General features: G+C 44.8%; 1 protein-coding gene across 16 annotated transcripts in view; it reads left to right on the top strand.

The window, feature by feature from the left end:
- adgrb2 (adhesion G protein-coupled receptor B2) overlaps positions 1–19,669 on the top strand; it is a 164,212-nt gene that overhangs the window by 129,643 nt on the left and 14,900 nt on the right. For 13 of the 16 annotated variants that reach the window (XR_011190951.1, XM_069195381.1, XM_069195382.1 and 10 more), the window contains 10 exons: positions 2,414–2,517; positions 4,000–4,102; positions 5,820–5,970; positions 6,941–7,010; positions 7,883–7,949; positions 9,549–9,634; positions 12,973–13,071; positions 15,291–15,462; positions 17,213–17,308; positions 19,001–19,040. Coding sequence is in view for 15 of the 16 variants with exons in the window: in XM_069195381.1 (XP_069051482.1) it covers positions 2,414–2,517; positions 4,000–4,102; positions 5,820–5,970; positions 6,941–7,010; positions 7,883–7,949; positions 9,549–9,634; positions 12,973–13,071; positions 15,291–15,462; positions 17,213–17,308; positions 19,001–19,040 (988 nt within the window). In the remaining variant the exon portion in view is untranslated. The remainder of the gene's footprint in view (positions 1–2,413; positions 2,518–3,999; positions 4,103–5,819; positions 5,971–6,940; positions 7,011–7,882; positions 7,950–9,548; positions 9,635–12,972; positions 13,072–15,290; positions 15,463–17,212; positions 17,309–19,000; positions 19,041–19,669) is intronic. The other 3 variants (XM_069195392.1, XM_069195385.1, XM_069195383.1) reach the window with 2 other exon arrangements.

The raw sequence follows: 19,669 nt of genomic DNA, 5'->3' as shown, positions 1-19,669 counted from the left end.
TTTACAGCTCCACGATGAAAAATTGCACTGGTTATTGAAATTAATGAAACCGTTAAGGCAACAAATTTATCAATAATTCTGTAACAATAATGATATGAAAGCAAGAGCCAGTTTACAATGAACAGCGATATTACAGTATTATAGTGAGCAGCTTTATTACAGCCTTGTATCCTGATCTTGTTGTGTCAGCAAGGCTGGGCAGGGTCACTGGGCTGGGAGACCTCAAGGAAAGCCATGTGACTGCTGTGGCACTGGCAGACCAGCAGGTGGCACACTTCCATTCCAGTGCTCCAGCATGATGACAAGGGACACTTGTCATTGACTACTGGTCATTAAACGGATGTGTGTAAGCCTTCTTAGAGTCGCTCTTGAATTCGACCTCTCCCCCTGATCTGCGGTGCAGAGGGGCTGCTGTGTGTCGCCCAGGTGGGCCTGCACTGCAGTGGTGGATGAAGTGGGCCCTCTTTATGCATGCAAAGAACTTTGGGATCCTTAGGGATGACATGCAAATATTTATTAATATTCTTTCCAGCTGTTCTGACTGTGGAGTAACAAGCTGAATGTCCAAGGACATCTCGAGTAGGGGGTGCTTAAGAGTTTGAAGTCTCATCAATAACACAAGCCTCCACACACTGGAAGATAATCTCTTTTTTTATATATTTTGCCTTTGGCAATCAGGAAATATTTGTCAGTTGGAATTTGTTGTTTTTTTTCCGCAGAAGGACATGAAGCAAACACATTGAAATAAGAAAACACTGGCACACATTTCCCATGTTTTCATCTGTTTTCAACATAATCAACATAATCCAGGTGGTTTTATAAACAGTTCATTCCTGCCCATCATCAGGATGTGCAGAGCAATTCAATAGAATAAATATAATCCATTTTACCATTGCCAGTTTAGTATCCTGTGCCTTCACTAACCTCTTGAAACTGATCAGCTCTCTGTTCGACTCTTATTCACCCGGCTCTGGGCACAGACCAGACTGTTGATACTAGTAATTAAAGCTCCAACTGGCTTGCTGAGTAATGCTTGATAAATTAACAACCATAAACCTCCCACTCGCCTGACACTCACCCCAAGCACAGGGAGGGGTTGAGCGTGGGCAGATTCTAGCCATGGTTGACTCGGCTGTGTGGAGGAGGAAAGAGAAGGATTTCTGAGGCCTCTGTACGACACATGACGGTATTTCTGACTTGGCTGTCTCTTGTGTCTGGAGACCAAGGCCACAGCTAAAATAAGCCTCCTGGTTCTGAGAGAAACCCCCTCCCCCATCTCCTCCTGCTTCTCTTGTTCTGGTTCTGAGCACAGCCCACAGACTGACAGGCTGACAGGACAGGACAGGTCTGGACTGCTCTGCAGAGTCCGCCTGCTGGACATCGAGAGGGGACATGACAGACATGATCCACGCCATTTGCTTATTAAGGGAAAAGGCCCACTGTCATTGTAGTCATGCTAATCTGACATTAACTGGCTGTTCTAGGTTTAATTAGGCTGTGTGTAAATGCAGTAATTTAGCATAAGCAGGAGAGAGCACCTAGAAAAAAGATAAGGAGCAGTCACACAAAAAATAAGACAATATACTTCACAGAGCCTTACCTTCGGCCCTACGGTACGTCTGTATTTTCTCTCTATTTTATTGTCCTGAAGTTCCTAAGGTTTGCGATTCCCTGCTCTGCTGAAGGAAGTGGAAAAGCAGCGCCAAGGCTGGTTGGACAAGCTGTGCTGCAGCGAGGCTGTGTGCTCTGAGCTGTCCAACACAGTCAGACAGTGCCCCCCTGCACTCTGTGAAGACCCTCAGAAGAGGAGTTCGGCAAGGGCCATCAAGAAGCCATGGTGTTTATATTGATAACAAGAACGGTACAATATTTTAAAAGGTTAAAAATTTGGTCCACTTTGCTCTTCTGCTGCTAGTGGCTGACTTGAATGTTTCAGGAATGTTCAGGCAGTCTCTTCCCAGTAGCTCTGTGACTCCTGCTGTTAGATGCATCTTGTTCTCAGAAACCTTGGTTTCCGATGGGGATCCCCAGTGCAGATCTTGTTTGCACCGAACAGCTTAAAGAATCCTGAGCTTTGCAACGCTCTTCCTACTTCCAGGATACTCTCGTTTCCCATCAGTTTCAATGTGAAAGGAAAAGAAAAGCCACACAACGTTTCACCTGAAGAAAACTCCACAGTTGAAAAGTTGTGTCTGTTCTCTTTTCTTTTTAACATGGAATAAACCTTTACCTGTTCCTTTGCAGCCTCCTGACGCAGGTCTCACCTTGAACTTAATGAAATCAGTTTCAGGATGTCTGCTCCCACGGTGCTGGGAACTCTTTCTGTTCCTGCTGGGATGTGGTGTCACGGTCATGTGCAGGCTGTTCACGAGGGGGCAGTGTGACTTTTAACACTGCTGTCTTTTCTCTGCAGGAAATGGGTCCGTCCGGAGTGCCATCAGTCCCCCTCATGATAGGCTGTGCCATCTCGTGCATGGCTCTCTTCACACTGCTGGCCATCTATGCGGCCTTCTGGAGGTACAGTACGCCCTAGAGTGACTCAAACCTGCAGTATGGGAGTCCTTACAAAACAGGGATGGGCCAGAATTCAGAAACTTGTGATTCTATTGTGCGTTTCCCTGCAGTTAGGAGTCTGTGCAATTCATTAATACTGAGTTCTGGAGTTACACTGCACTCTCTCTGAATAAGGATGGATTAAACTGTTAGACATTCCCCTACCCTTACAGCTTCAGCTGTCTCCACACCCTTACACAGTAATCCAGTCTCCATCTCTATAGTGCTATGAATTCAATGTGCTGGGTGGAATTGCAGAAGAGCACCACATGCTTCCAGCAGATGCGCAGGGTGCAGCAGAGGTGGGGTTTCCCAGACTAGAACATCTGAGAAAACTGAGAGGAAATGAAACACTGATGAACATAAAACTCTGGTCAGACTTGATACCGGTTCCCTGAAACGTGTTACACTGACGACTTTCCCCGGCACCCTGTCATTCAGTGGCTCCTTCTCTCTGTTTGCAAACCAACAGCATCTCCTTTCACAACAGCTGCTTTCCCTGCAGGGTTCCTCGTTTTATCGATATTGTCATTTCCATTTTAAAAGGGTGTTCGAAAACGCATTTGTAGACAGGTGGGCTCTTTATCGTCTACTTGGAACACAGCCACATACTCACACACATTTCGACAGAGCAGCTCGGTCAGCTGTGCACAGAGAGCGGTTTGCTGTCACTCATCTAGGTCCAAGGACAGACACACTGAAAGCCGCCATGACAGAAGACACAAAGAAAGGCAGGGACAGGATCCAGCAGGAACAGCATGAGGACTCACGGCGTGCATGGGCATGTTAATATTTGCTGTTTAACAAATGGCTCTGCCACTGAGCTAACACAGAGAATGAGAGTGCAGCTCAGGCACAGGAATCAGGAACAGATGGTTCCTCTCACATGACTACTTATTCACTCCAAGTGCTGCTCCCAGTTATGACAGCAGACAGGCCCACTCTTGGGCCAGAGTGGGGACAACCGCCTCAGCACTGGCCAGCAGGAAGCAGATCAGTGGAATGGGGTCCATGCCCAAGCCACTCACAGTGTCCTCGTCCACAGCTGCGAGGGAGTCAGTGCTGCTTCTAGTGTTCGATACACTTTAAAGCAATGTTTGACCAGTGTTTGTCTCTCAGGAAGAATGCAAAGCAGCTCTCCTGTATTTACCTACTCAGTGTGAAGACATGTTCAATTACCTTTATGAGCAACCAGAGTAAGTATTCTGGCCTAATGTACATAATATACCAACATCTTGCATTGAAGATCTAAAGTTAATGCTAGATGTTTAATGGCCAGAATTTCAAAAAGAATCCTAGGGCACCTGCTTCTTTCTTATTTGTTCGATCCTCTGGTATGTGCTCAATTTAGCCAAGTTAAACAACAACAAAGCCACCCATTTGTCTTCTGAATCGACTGCTCTGTCAGTTTTGACCTGATGGTGCTGTGTGCTGGGCTCCCTGCAGGTATATAAGGTCAGAGCGATCCATCATCCTCCTTAACTTCTGCCTCTCCATCCTGGCCTCCAACATCCTCATCCTGGTGGGTCAGTCACAGACCCTCAGCAAGGTACGTGCTGGAGCAGGTCCAGATCTGCCTTCGCCATTCAGAAAAGGGAAGAGTTTCAGGGTCCATCTTAAGGAAACAAAGAACAAGACTGTCTTGGAACAGCCACTGGGCAATCTGGTGAGCCCCAGATTTCCAGGCAAGGAGAACCATATTTCTCCCTGGTTCACTGACACCTGAGAGAATATCTGAAGACAGGACTCCCATTGCACAGTAACTTAATATGCTGCAGGTTCTGCCAGCTGCAGGGTTTATTCATACTTAAGCCAACGGCAGGCTCTGAATATTCCATGCTTGCAGACTTGATAAATATGTATTTGCTTTTTTTGGTTTCATTAGTATTGTTTTAGCAAGATGCCTGTAGCTGGCAGGACCTGAAGTGTATCGATGTGCTCTGCAGTGAGATCCATGCTGAGAGCCCTGGGCTGAGGGTGGTCAAGGTCTCCCTGACCAACCTATTGACTCTTTCTGCCTGCCTCCTGGGTGAAAGAAGGCTCTCAATCAGTAAGATCAGTAAACTTACTTGCAAGCTGTTTGGCCTCTTTTTTCTTCTTAACAGATTTGCTTCAGGGTATTTGTTAGGCACCTGCTGTTGATGTCTTACAGTGCCGAGTGTTATTGATAAGAAATTAGGCCTATAGACATTAATATTTAAACAACACTCGCAGTTGGACCAGTAGGATTTAGAACAGTCCTAGTTTTGGATTTGTTTTTTTGTTCTATCGAATCCCAGTCATTCCTTTGTAGAAACCAGAATGAGACGGTTTGTGTGAACACTACCAGCCCGATGCATTCATGAAAGACTCTCTAAACATTCCAGCTGGATATCAGTTAATAGAAAGTAGAAATTCTCCACTGTGCTAAGAATTGGATGCATTTGCCATTAGAAGCCTTTGCAGTCAGCATACTGAAACCATAACAAAACCATTTACACTTTGACTAGATATTTATCATCCCAAAAACAATTCAACTTCAGATGTGTGACTTAGGGGAATGTAAAATATAGAATTGCTTTTAACACACAACAGCACTTCTGTGGCATTGCAATGCTGACACCCATCACAGGCCTCTGCTGTGCCTTGTAGAGGACCTGAGTAACACAGTACCCCAAAGTGAGAACTCTGCATAGCATGGTCCTGGGCTGGAGGGACCATCAATGTGTGCAAGACAGGAGCTGTCAGGCTACATGTAGTGAGAGAGCTAAACCGTGTCTGATAACTCTCTACCAGTCCGGGGACACATATCTGGGCCAAACCAGTGTGTCTGGCTTGACTGTTTTTCTGACGTTTATAATCCTCGTGTCCTGCACACGCAAGGTCTCTGGTGATCTGCCACATGTGTTCGTGCCACATCCTGCAGCCTTTACCTCAGTTAGTTCTCATGATGCTCCCGTGCTCGCACAGTGCTTTGTTGTGGTTTCCTGCAGTTTGTAGAATGGTTTCCTCTACATAACTGGATTTTACTAAGCATCACTGTGATCAAGCCACAATAAGGGAGACTGATTGGTGGGTTGTCTGATGTTTGACAGATTACAGGTTTTGCTTCACAACAGTAGCATATTATGTGCATATTTCTGTGCCCTTCCTAAAAGCACATTGTGCGTTATGTGATTCTCTTGTAAAGTTCAGTGGTGGTAAGGATGGTTTAAACATGGAAAAAAAGCACCTCTGTCTGCTTCTCTGCAACTCTCCCTCTGTCCTGCCTGCTCTCTGCTCTGCAGGGCCTGTGCACCATGACTGCTGCCTTTCTGCACTTCTTCTTCCTGTCGTCGTTCTGTTGGGTGCTGACGGAGGCGTGGCAGTCTTACCTGGCTGTGATTGGCAAGATCAGGACACGCCTCATTCGCAAGCGCTTTCTGTGCCTGGGCTGGGGTATGGCTTCTCTGACACACTCAGACGCAGCAACCCATTGCTATTTGTCCTTAAGGTGTCACATAAGTCAGAACATAGAAGAACGTTATTTTCTTGCATCATCTCTGTTCTGCAGAGGACTCTGGATATTTAAGTACTTATACAATGAGGAAACTCATTATGATGTAATGTTTATATACATTATAATTTATAATGTACAATAACATTCAGACAATAAAATGAGTTGCACATAATAATGATTCAAATCTAATTGTAGTGTATAATAAGCACTATTACCATTATTTAATGTGATTCTTATGTGAGAACTAGTGCAGTACGATAATTCATTGTGTGACTGTAGCTGATGCCTTCAGAGGTGGTATGAGCTTCCAGGTAGTAATTGGTTAATATAGTGTAGAAAACATGTCATCTTGTTTGTGGTACATTTGGATTTTTTAATTTTGTTATTACCTCTTTTTTGTAATTAATTTTTCCTAATTGCATTTAATTTGCAAAGTTAATCAGCATATTGTTAATTACATGAATATTTCAGAGGAAACTCATTAGCTATACTGAAGTCTAAGTCGTGGTTTTGAAATGAAATCTAATTGATGCAGCTAATCAATATATAATGAAGCAACTTTACATGACAGCAGACACGCATTAGATGGGCTGCGATGCAAGAGAAGTTGTAAATGGGAAGATGGGTGTGAAATTACAGAGGAGAAAACAGTTTTTAACACATCAGAGCACAGCTGAATGCTGCTTGTGACTGAATAAATAAGTGTAAAGGAGTAAGAGAGGCTCCTTTCATGGAAGTACAGGAAATGGGAAAACCACTTCAATTAACCCTCTCTATACGATAACTACAGACCGATCTTTCTCACCACTGTTGATTTTAAAATGATTTTTTTTTTCAGGTGATAAAACCAGCATTAACAGTAAATTAGGTGCTCCGGTGCTGATGGTTTCCCTGCCCTCTGTCCCCCAGGTCTGCCAGCATTAGTGGTAGCTGTATCTGTGGGCTTCACACGAGCCAGGGGATATGGAACGGCGAGCTAGTGAGTGCCTTTGATTTGCTAAAGAAGCTGACAAACACAGAGGCCTTTCATGTGGATGCAAATGAAAAAGAAAAGTTAATAACTAAATCGGTTTTCAGGAAGAATACCATGTTCTGCAAGCTAAGAATCACCAGTTCTCCTACAAAAATGGCTTAATTATTTCAGCTCTCTGGCAGACTACAGGGTTGCAATCAGACCTTGTAATGCTTTATATTTTTAATGGATTTTAGTTGTCTCCTTGTATTTCGTATTGTGTGGGAATTGACAGCATTCTTCCCATTTTACTCTGTATGTGGAAGAATGTTGTGTCTGTGTTTGTGTTTTGTGAATTCCACTTGGGGGCACCTCAGAGTGATGGACAAATGGCAGAATGGTGCTGACCAAACACAAAGGGGACCAGGGTTATGCGGCTGTCAGGTCCTGTTTTTTATAAATGGTCATTGGTTATAATCACACTTAAAAAAGAGCTAAGAGCAAGAATGACATTGGGAAGTATTGTAAAAATAAAAAGGCTAAACAGTCATGTCAAGTTAGAAACAAAAGGTTTTAGTGACTGTAATGTGATTATAGATTCAAATAATGAATTGCTAGCCATGTAAACAACACTGTTTTTAATTTGTGTCTAAAGTGTCTAGGTGCTGGAGCTTCTCTTGATTTCTGTATTTCCCAATGAACTGAGATTCTAGCATTCCTATTGGAAGAGGTTCTGCCACACATGGCAGGTCGATGCTCGAGCACGAGTCCCTGTGCCTCCTCAAGGATGCAGCTGTTTGTACCGGAGAGCTGAGCTCCGTCACCCTGTGTTCATGGGCCCCGAGCCCTTAGCCCTCCTGCACACTCTGCATGACTGATCCCTGTCTTTCCTCTTCCAGCTGCTGGCTGTCCCTGGAGGGGGGCCTGCTGTATGCATTTGTGGGTCCGGCAGCTGTCATTGTGCTGGTAGGCTCCTCTTTGTGCATCTGGACTGGAAAGCGAATACATCCTGCCAGAAGTGTTTGCCATGATTCTCGGGAGTCGTGATTCATAGCTGTGAAATCAAACAGTTTAGAATTATTTCAAAACATTGTGCATACTGTATATTTACATCCAATATTCTTGGTAATGCTGTTTGTTTTTCTGAAAGGATTTACAGACTATTTTCCATATGTCTGTCTTGTCACATATTTAGAGCTGGAAAGGAGAGCCCCTGAGTATTTATTTTCAATACAGATCCTAACAACTATCAGCCATGCCTATAAAATGATGAGTAAATCTTAAAATTCTCCAGTTTAAAAGCTGGGGCAGTTTAAACTTTACAGCAAGAATCCAATTTCCTTTTATAAATAAATCCAATCTTCTCCATGGAGACCAAGTTACACTACATAGCAGAATCCTTCAGTAAGTACGTGCAAAAATACACTGTAATTAAATAACAATAAACTTCTGAATAAATGAAATCCTCAGGAACAAACGCATTAAAGAAGCAATTTTAGGATGTGTTATGAGTGGCTGCCAGTGTAAGGTTTGATGGGGGCTGTTTGTTAGTCAGTGTACCTATTGCTATCCAGAAACAGAATGGTACTGTATGTGCAGTCAGGCAGCTGAGACTGAAGCCAAGCTCTGGGAAGAGTAATGCAATTAATGAAAAATAATGAATCCCCTCTCAAAGGCAAATGGCAGAATAACAGCCATTGCTGTTTGTCATCCTGCTGTTCTTGACTGGAATGAGAACAGAGTTTTCCTCCACACCCGGTATGGATGCAGTTGGAAAGATGCTGTTTTTTTACGTCTCTCTCTTGGCAATCCCAGAAGGAGAGAGCTACAGGACATGAGGGAGGAGTGGTCAAGGCAGGCCTGTGTTATTGGCCAGCATGGAGAAGGGCCACTGTGCCGTCTAGGATTGTGGGGCTGGAGATGTGGCATAATCACAATCAAACTGAAGGCCTTATTAAAGATGTGTTGACAAAAACACAAGACAGCATATTAGGGGTTTGATAAACTCCCCCCTTCTCCCTAAGAAAAGACTATGTGCTCCAGGGAAGAAAGGCAGTGGAATATGTGCTGTAGAGAAATGTGTTGTGTCATTTACAAAGAGGCTCTGACTCACTGAATGACATACTGTAGTACAGTGATCTTGGGGCATACTGTATGACAGTCTCCTTCTTCAAATCAGCTAAAGATGCCCACAGACAGCTTGCATCCCTCAGCCCAGGTCTGCAGTCCTGGGAACTTTTGCAAGAGAGGAGATGTCATGACTTGCAAACCCAGGCTCACATACTGTACTGTAATCAAGTTGGAGTTCATCTTACAGGAGTGTACTAAAGGTGGCTGTTACATGTAGTTCGAATACTGTGCATTGCACTGCCAAAAAAAGTGGATTAAACTCTCAGAAAAAAGACTGTGACAAACTACAGGTGACTCAACCCTACTGGGTTATTAACACCCCCATTGCTGTATTCCTGGATCCAAAGGGTTTGCTCGTGGAATTTGCAGTCCCCTGTGTTAACCCTGAATTCACTGAGCACCACCTGAGAGTGACGGCAGGATCTTTCCCTCTAGGTCAACATGCTGATCGGCATCGTGGTTTTCAACAAGCTGATGTCCAGAGATGGGATTTCAGATAAGTCCAAAAAGCAGCGAGCCGGGTAGGTACAGTGAAGGCACAAGGGAGTGAATTGAAGCCATCACGTCATTTGTATGCCCGAAGAGTAGCGCACTAGTGAGAATTGAAAAGCAAGGAGGGTTTAAAATATCCAGGGCCAGTCCTGGCCACTGACAAAGCTTCGCAGAGTTTGTTTTTAATCTTGGATACATTTCACCATAAGCTCGTTCTTGTCTGTTGAGATCGTTGCATTTTTGATGCACCACTAAGTAGGTTCTGAGCTATGCTTAGTGTCACAGTAAGTAAGTAAGTCACAGGCACGTACTTACAATATTGCTACCAGGCAGCTGTGACCTTTGAGAATACAGTCTGTTTTTATTGACTCAGATTACGGTCTGCTATGGACAAACTCACTTGATATAATATTAAGGAGCTCGGGATAATGATGCCTTTTATGACAGATTTATTAATGGAATATTATTGATTGGTTGTTGTGTTTACCTTGGGAGCTGTATAGAAAATAAAATACTCTATTCAGTTCTAATTGTGGCATAATTACTCTTATGTGTTTGCAATAAAGCTCTGATAGGTCCATTTAAGCCACTCAATTGAATAAATGACTCTGTGATTTTCTCTCTGTACTCACACACAGTAAATAAGTCCATCATTGTCATTGGCTGAGTTCACTCAGGTCTTAACTAATTTCAATGACTGAATTGATTTTACTCCAGAGTTATATTTAGGTGCAGACTTTTTAAGCAACTCAAGTTTGTTTGTGAGAGGAGGACATTTGCCTTGGTGCTCATGCAGTGTCTTTGGACGTTGAGAACATAAAACAACCTCATGAAATGTTAACGCTGGTTCTGTAGTTAGATCATTTTTCCAGCCGGTAGAGATCTGCAGTGCTGTGCCAGCACTCCCCAGTGCCTCTCTCTTCATTTTGACTAGATTGGACACTGCAGCAATATTTTATTGCCTGTTTTATGTCAGTGCACTCTCCTTCGGCAGCATCACTTAGCTTTATACAGGTGTTAAGAAGGAACAAAAAGCTCATGTAATCAGCTTCACTGAGTGATTTCAATTGTCCCCTCCAACTCCACCTGCTTGCGAGCCAGACTGGTGTTTCTGTTCCTGGATATTTGCAACTTTCCATGCCTGCTGTACTGTATATCCGTGTGATAACTGTTAGAGGTTTCTTTCACGTCTAATCTAGCTGATAGAACCAATGTATTGGGGAGCTGCAAAGCTTAACGATCTGACCTTCAGTTGTGATATAACCATTTCAGATTTATCCCACTTTTCAAATAAACTGGTTCTACAATGATAAAATAACAATACATTTATACATTTAATGGAATTTAATAAGAAATCTTCTGAAAGCACTTCGTATCTGAAGATGTCATCAGCTGTATCCCTGATATTTGATCTGGAGTCAGTAATAACGCTACAGAAAATAAAAACCATACAGAGGCACAGAAATGTGTAATGCAGTATTTTGAGCAGGAGGAGGATGCAGGCACTGTACATACTGAACTTGTCATTGAAAAGATTAAACTCAGCAGCTTCACAGAGTTAAATTGTCTCACTTATCTGGAGGTTACGATGTAAACAATAAACATACAATCAAGATATTTTTACTAGTCTTGAATTGGACAGCAGAAAATACACAGTGTCAGAACTGTTTCACCACAGGAGGCTCTGTGGCTGCCAGCACCCAGCGGTGTGACTTTCCTTCAGATTCAGGCATTTCTTCAGGACGTTATCAAAAGGCTGTTTCAGAAATAGCTGAATTAACCGGTGCAGCATTCGTTTAAAAAGCTTCTTTTAAGTTTCATCACCTCATCTGCTGGGATCAGATACAGTATATACATATATAATTTTGTGGGCAATTTCTTTAATGAGGTGCTTCCGGAATTTTGACAACAGCTCTTTAAAGCCTTATCTCATCTCATTTTGTCTGTTGATGCAATTTGCACAATTTACAGCTTTTGATGTTCCAAAACCCTCTTGAGACTTAATGAGGCTGGGTTACCAATCAGTGCAGATATTTTCCTCAGCCTCACTGCAGCACTCCAGTCAGGCTGTTGATTTTATTTTATAAATCATGTTTGGCTTTGAGGACTGGAGTTCAGCTGTGAAGCGTGCCCGAGAGGTGACCGCCTGCACTCCCATGTCAGCCTTACCTCCTGTTTTCCTGCTCTCTGTGTGCTCCAGTAAGACAGCTCACTAGCAGGACAGACCTGACAGACCCCAGTCCCTGGGTACACCTCTCTGGAGCCATCACTTTGCCCACAAGCAACTCGGCATTTCCCAACAACCTGCAAAAGGCCAGGAACAGAGCCTCCTCCTGTCTTGTGCTCTTCTCAATTCTTCCTGCTTCCATTTGTTTTTAAATTCCACCCCAGGGCAGAAGGCTGGGGAGGGAAGGGACAGAAATGCCCCTGGTTCTTTCGTATTCAGTCATTCTGTAAACGATGAAAATAAATTTCAGGCCTGCTCTGAAAGTTTGCCCAAACCATTGTCAAACTGTTTTGGACTCGCGTCAGGTTTTTAGGTGGAGAAAATGCCTGTGTGAAGCAGCTCAGCTGTTCGGGTGACCTAAATAGTGAAGAGAGACAGATTTATCAGACACTCAGTCCACATTGTAGCGATTTAAACCTCCGTGATCATTTCTCCCCTGTGATCTACCAGTGATCAAGGCGGGCTGGTTTAACGACATGTACCCAGTGCACGGATGACTCCAATAAGAGAGCCATGACATAATAAATGAACAGGCCTGATGCTGAAGTGAATAAATCTGTTTACAAAACTAAGAACAAAATAGATGAGGTTCAAATGCCTGTAGCATTGCTCGCTTGGTATTCTGTACAGAAGACTGGACTGTCTTTAGCTCATTTTAGCTAGGGTCCCCCCTGAAATTTTCGAAAATTGTGATCTCTGAAGCTCCTTGAACACTCCCACCCCAGAGCTCATGGGCATGTCTATTCTCCACACACATCCGGCGGCCCTGTCCTGGGTCCGTGCTCCAGGGACCGGATTCTTCCCAGCGTGAACTAGGAATGTTACTACTTTGCAGCTCCCTCGTTACACATTTCTGCATGAAACTAGAGCTTTGCTCTTCTATTATCGATGTTCTGTGATTGGACTCATGCTCTTCTCTGCTGCTTTGTGCATTGTATTCTCACTGGCTGGGTTTCCTTTAAAAACATTTTTTCTTTCTCATTCTCCCTCCCTGTCCCTTCCTCGGATTGTTTTATCGTCCGTCTCGTCTGTGCGTCTGTCTCCCCCCCACGTGTGTGGTTTTCTTCCTCTCTTCCTCCCTCACTTTCCTTTCCTGTTTGTCCGTGTTTCCTTGTTTTCTGTGTTTGGGCCGCTCTGAAGCCAGGCGAATGAGCCGCGTAGCAGACTGCTTCTCAAATGTTCCAAGTGTGGGGTGATCTCGAGCACAGCTCTGTCCACCTCCACCGCCAGCAGTGCCATGTTAGTCCCATTCCATCTCCTCTCTCTCTGTACCGTAAGAAACAGCCTCCTCTTCAAAGAGCCGGGCTGGCACTCTCTCTTCCTGCAGACAACAGCTCAGACTGAGAGCTCGTGTTGATTCTTCATTTCGGATTTTCAGATTAGCTGGCACGGCTGTGTCTCCTGTGTGCCAGGTCAATGAACAAAGAATTGAAAGACCGTGAACAAAAAAAAGACCCAGTTGCATGTGGAGCTACAGTACGTGTCCTACTACTACTGCGGTTTCTGCTGCTTCTGCTGATGCATCATTGCGTGGTGTCAAGCTTTCATATTTACAGCACAGCCCAGCGTTTTTTCAGAAAAGGCTTGACCATTCTTCAGCAAAAAAAAGATCGCACAGCGGCAGAAAGTGCAATACTGGAATAGTCTGCGGATTGAACATGAACGTGTGTCAGTCTTGACCCAGAAAATACTCTGCCTTTCGCTGTCATGCCACCTTAATCAACATCACGATGTGTCCACCAGTCAGCCGCACGTCTGTGGTTTGCTCAGCTGACTGGTTCTGCAGAAAGAGAAGCCCGTTTGCTCTTTAAAGAGAAAAGAACCAGACGGGCTCTCTGCGGCCCCTGTGGCTTCTTTTGCACCTCAAAGTACCAGCCACCTCCATGGCTACATTCCTAGCAGGGTGACTCTCGCACCCCCCCGGCATGCAGCCTTTCCGCAGCGCTCCCGTTCCGGCCTGCCCCCCGGAGCTGAGAGCCGTGTGCTCGCTGGGCCCGGCCGCAGGGAATCGCTCAGGAGCTGGGCGCTTCTTAAGAGCTTCCCAGTTACGGCTGTCGGGGTAGTGAAACGCAAGGTTTCCAGGCATGTCGGTGCTTCTTCGGCTGTCTGGCGCGTGCCAGGGAATCTGCCTATCGGCCTGTTCCATTAACACTATGGACTGGGTCTCCTGCTCAGCAAGCTGTTCCCATTGTAAAGTGGTATTTAGACATCTGTTGTCTAGTGCAGGTTTTCCGAGTTGTGATATTGCTGTAGTTTATTGCAGTTTCCCTTGAGGACACCCTATCTAAGCATAGAGTTGTGAAGGATTTAGAACTAAAGGTTGTGGGTACTCTGTGAGCTCTGCTTTGTGGGAGTGATCTAAGCTCCCAGGCTGGATGCCTGAAATAATAGCTCTAAAATGTAGAGATAATAGATAATAGATTAAAAATCATTTTTAAGTGTTTTCTATGTCCTGTAGGAAGTTTTGAATATTCAGTTCAATTTCACAACAAGGTTGCCCCAAGTTGCAGCCATTGAATGCTGTTGCTTTTCCTAGTTTTTGATTCCTAGTTGTTCCCAGATCCTGACATGAACTGTGCTGGAGGTTTCCAGTCCATGTGCTAATGGAGCTGTTATTCCAATTAGTCCAAGTCTGGGAATTATCCGCATGCATCACTGTCACAGTGGAATAACGCAGAGGTGTTACACACAGGAATGTGGAAGAACCTTTTACCGGAGCTGGGAAAATATTCCTCACTCAAGCAGCGTTTATCAGCACAGAACTGAGCAATCCGACGCTCATTAACAGAATGTTAAGGTTACACCTAACTCATTAGTTATTTATCCACAATGCCAGCTTGAATGCTACACAGAAAGGCATTGTGCCTAACTGTGACACCAGCACAGTGAACCCAATTTACACGTTTGGATTCGGGATTTTGGAGAAGGAGAAGAAGCTGACAGATATTCCAAAATTTGAATTTTAGATAGAATTAGATTTACTTTTCTTTTTTTTACTCCATGTTTGTTACCTTGTGTTGGTACCACGTGATGGTTAAGCCACATCCTAGGAGCCAGCTGTAGGGGAGTTTTCTTCCACAAATTTATACAGTCTTGTTAGAAAGAAAGAACTCATTATTATCCTCAATCTCTGCTGGATTCAGAATGCATTCCTGGCTTTTTCTTGCCTAATTAACTTCAGGAGCCAGGGAGAGTCCCAGTCCAATCTAATAACGTGAAAGATTCTCCTATCATTGTCAAATTCTCAATTGCATACCTATGTTTATTTTTCCAGCTTCAGTAGAGTCTCTCTTCAGCACAACCTGCTGCTTCAACCTGTCTTTGTCTTGTGTTTGTGCAGTAAACAGGTGCTGTTGTGTGCGAGTGTGAGTGAGTGCTTTACAGAAGGTGTGATGTCACTTAGCCCAGCGGCTCCCTCTGCCTGTAAAGGGCTGAAGTGCGGTCTGGTGTCCCGGCAGGGCGTCGCTCTGGAGCTCGTGCGTAGTGCTCCCCCTGCTGGCTCTCACCTGGATGTCCGCGGTTCTGGCCATGACGGACCGGCGCTCCATCCTCTTCCAGGTGCTCTTTGCCGTCTTCGATTCCGTCCAGGGCTGCGTCATCATCACTGTTCACTGCGCGCTGCGCCGAGAGGTGAGAGGCTGCCCGACGCTCTGTACGCACAGGACGGGGAGGCGGCCCGGCCCAGGTGCTGGCCTGCGCTCCGTGTCAGACTTGTTGTTTCCTCTCCTGCCTGCTCCTTTGTGGTTGGGTTGCATTGTGGGGACGGATTTGCAGAATCAGGCTGGCGTCTGCCTGGTGCACTACTGGTCTCCTGAGCACCTCGTGGAAGCACTTTCATCTCAGAATGGTTGCACACGAGAGCCGGCCCATCCCGTCCCGTCCCGACCCGGCCCCAAGACACTAAAAGCAAAGCAGAACATAGAACATTACACAGTAGTTCAGACTGAACATGTTTAATAAGAATTCTTTTAGAAGACTTTCTAAATATGTGGCATGTGGTGCAAGCACAGTCTAGTGGGAAACATGCTGAGAGCAATTCCTGAGGAGGCGTGTCTATGTAGGGTTTTTGCTGCAATTAAAGAGGAGGAATGAATAGGAGTCAAGCTAAGGGAGACAGGTATCCATTTCAGGTTATAATGATAATACAACATTACTTTGAAAATGATAAGGCATTGGTTAAGGAAATTTGAATGTGAAAGTGGTTAATTAATCCTGTGAGACACAGAGCTTTGCCATAGACTGTGTGAAAGATCAAGAACATTGCGGCTCAGTGTGAAGAGATAATACCCCAGGACTCACATGGCAAAGCAAACTGAATGCACAGAGCGAGCTTGAAAACTGGGAACTTCCCATGGCGGACAGTTGTAAGGTCAGGAATATGTTGAGCAAAACATTTAGTTTAGTGGGAAATATTTCAACATTGCACATGCCCCTAATACTCAAGGCTTTAGCCTGCAGCATTCCCTTTCACTTTAATAATCTCTTTAATAATGACAGAGACTCCTGCAAACTCTTAGATATTAAAGTTGTTTCATGAGGGAAGCTCTGCTATAGCAAAGCCCAGCTTGCAACCCTGAGACACACATTGGAGACCGGAAGTCATAATGAAAATCAGTTGAGTTTCTGGGGCAGGTTTTTTAATCTGGGGTTGACCTGCAGGTACTGTATCATCATGAGGCTCGTTGACAGCCCTACAACAGATCTGAAGTGAGAGACCAGAGTAAATATGTTTTGTTTTTTTGGAGGGGGTGGAGGTGGATATTTGATTTCTTTTCATTAAAGCAGTGAGGTTGCACACATAAACACAACATTAAAGAGCAAGGCTGGCGCTCGCTGGGTAGTCACGACATGATAAAAAGGACCAATTCCAGCAGGACGTGCTGAGTTGGACAAATTACACGCAAACAGAAGAAGGAGGTGCTTTACTCCAGAGTTTAAACTCATTTTGCCACGTTATTAAAAACAGATATTGCTGTCTGTGACTAGAGGCTTAAGCCAAGTGTACAGGGCGCGAGCCTGGCTCATCCACTGTCACTCTCTCACGTGTGCACGCTGTCCCCTCAGCTGGCCTGCTCTCAACGCAGAGACGCACCCCGCACTGACAGAGATCAGGGGGGACCCCAGTATCCAGAGACGCCTGCTGAAAGCTGGGGCTCCCACCTGCTCCTTTAACTGTGTGCTGGGGAGCCCAGCACTGGCGTGTCCAGCCTGCGGGTGCAGTTGGCGGTTCTGAATTTACCTGCCGCAGTTCTTGAGCAGACTGGGTTCATGCCTGTCTAGTTTCTTGTCATTTCGGCAGTGGACTCCCCTGCCGGTGGGTTTTATTGACTCTGAATGGCGAGAGTAGGCTGGGCTCAGTGCACTGTGCTGTGCTGTGCAGGTCCAGGATGTCGTGCGGTGCAGAATGGGGATCTGTAAAGGAGACGACAGCGAAAACTCCCCAGACTCCTGCAAGAACGGCCAGGTGCAGATCATGGTGAATAACATGTCATCATTTTCCTTTCCTTCATTTTCTCTTCTTTTAGTCTCTTCCCCTCATTGATCCTTTCCTCTCCTTCATCTCATTCTCTGTATGATTGTGTTTCGTGCAAAGGAACAAGAAGAGGTTGATTCTGTGCTCAAACGTAAGATGAAAAAGCCCAGTGTTTCAGCTGCTGAGCCTCCCTTTGCAGCCCACTCAATATCACAGCACCCATCACCCACCTCGCACCCGTGTCCTGCTTTTCTGCTTTCAGGGACTACTGTGCAGCAGCTTTCTGCTCCAGTGCACCTTCTCCCAGGCTTTCATACACATTGCTGATGGTGTCTTTTGTGCATGAATTGACACTACTTTTTGTAAAGAGCCTGTCTGTCAGACTTTGGATCTGATTAAAGCAAAGCAGGGACTCGCCTCTCGAAGCCAGATTCTAGAGACGGTACCGGTACTGGAGCAAACAGATAGGAGCACTTTCACCTTGCAGCTGGAGAGGGAAAGGGTCCTTTGTCCTCGTCTGCCAGCGAGGAGCAAGGTTCTGGTTGTTTTGGCACGTTCCAGGCACAAAGAGCAGTTCCAGTGTCCTAACCTACAGAATTAGAAGGCTGAGTGGGTTGACACACCTGGGTCTGCATGAAAGGAGTCAGAAATGGATTTTAAAAGCTTTTTGATTTCTGCTTTTCCAGCATGCTAAAAAAAATTGAAATTGAAATCAAATACTTCACAAAAATAGTATCATGTGAATCTAATTTTTTTCTGATTTTTGAGATAATTCAACTGCTATTTGACAGTGGAAATATTAGTACAGTATGTATGTTTAGTCTCAGAATGACAAAAGATGTTTAAGAAAGTGTGAAAGGAAGTGTGAAAAGTCATTCTTGAGGGCTGAAATGTTAAACCAACAGAGTTAGCTATAGTCAACAACTACAGTGTTGTCTGTAGCTAGGTACAGTGTTGTACAAAGTACAAACAGAATTATTATATTAGCAGCACCCATTCCCCTAGTGTCTGTGATGAAACAGCGCCCCCTCAGGGGTAAAATGGGATGCTTAGCTGTCTGCTTACTTGAGAAAACTTTTGGCCTTGTAGCTTCGCCCTGTGTGTCCTCAGCTCTGCCAATTACTGCTCCACTCTGCTTTAATGGCTTTAATTAATGTGATTGTCAATCAGTTCTTTCCCAGACAGCAGAGGCTGCTTCCCAACAGAAGCGTTCTGTTGCTCTGTTGTGCACAGCTCAAGAAGTGTGGCTCTTCTACCTGATAATCACGGCTAGCACATTGCAGATTGGTGTTATGTTCTACTTGGATTGCTGTTGTTAATTACTTCTTATGTGCCCTTTTAGATTCACATTAACACAGCGCACAGGTGTACACAGATGGTCTTGACAAAGCATTCAGCCAGGCTCAACTGCCTAAACGTCAGCCTGAGGTTCAGATTTGCAAACAATTCAGTGCTGAAAGAGTTCTCATGCTGGACATAGAAGAAGAATCACATTGAACTGTTTGAGGGGAGGAAATCCATTTATCTAAAACCATCGCTATTCAATGAACGAGTAAAAGAACACTTTCTCCTAATAATTTTCAGGGTGTCCTGATCAGCTACTGTACAGTAAACGCGAGAATTAGGGTAGAAAGCTTGTGACCGTCTTTAACTGTTCCTCTGTGTTTAAACCTTCTGTTTCCTGCCTTCATATAGACAGACTTTGAAAAAGATGTGGACCTGGCTTGCCAAACAGGTAAGGCTTTTTTTTTTGTTCAGTTTTTTTTTTTAATCAAAGCACACTCCAGTCAGACATGAAGAGCACAGGATCAGTGAACTCCAGCACACTGAATATGTACTTTATGATCAGCAGCACACTGGCTCGGTGGTCTGCCTCCCAGCTCTGGAGTGCACTTCTGGGCTGGGGCACCCTCTTTAGACTAGATAAGCAGCCCGCACATTCAGGTCTGACGGGAGACCTGAAAGCTCTGCAGTTTAAGAGGCTGGACCTTTCAGATGGTGACCAGCAGCTGACGGGGCCAACGTGATGTGGTCCTACGTAAATACTGTCTAACAGGAGAGATGAAGAGGCAGACAGGAGAGAGTAAGTCTCCATTCTGCATCTGGATTGGCAAACCAAAACCAAAAAGAGATGGGACCTGGAGATTTTCACATTCATGGAAGTATTTAAATCTCCATTTTAAATCCAGCAGGCTGAGCCTGTTACTCTTGTTTGTATATCTGGGTCAGTGTAAAGGGCAGGGTCACCTGTGGAGGTACAGACGCACTTCTGAGCACAGAAGGTGGCTAGAGATAGGAATCTAGATTGAATGTACTGTGATGTGTTGGGATCTAAGACCTCCCTGATTGTAATATTGCTTCTTG

This window comes from Lepisosteus oculatus, chromosome 11, assembly GCF_040954835.1.
Source record: "Lepisosteus oculatus isolate fLepOcu1 chromosome 11, fLepOcu1.hap2, whole genome shotgun sequence".
Taxonomy (NCBI): domain Eukaryota; kingdom Metazoa; phylum Chordata; class Actinopteri; order Semionotiformes; family Lepisosteidae; genus Lepisosteus; species Lepisosteus oculatus.
Note: the sequence above shows the minus strand (reverse complement) of the source record. Positions and strands in the feature narration are given on the sequence as shown.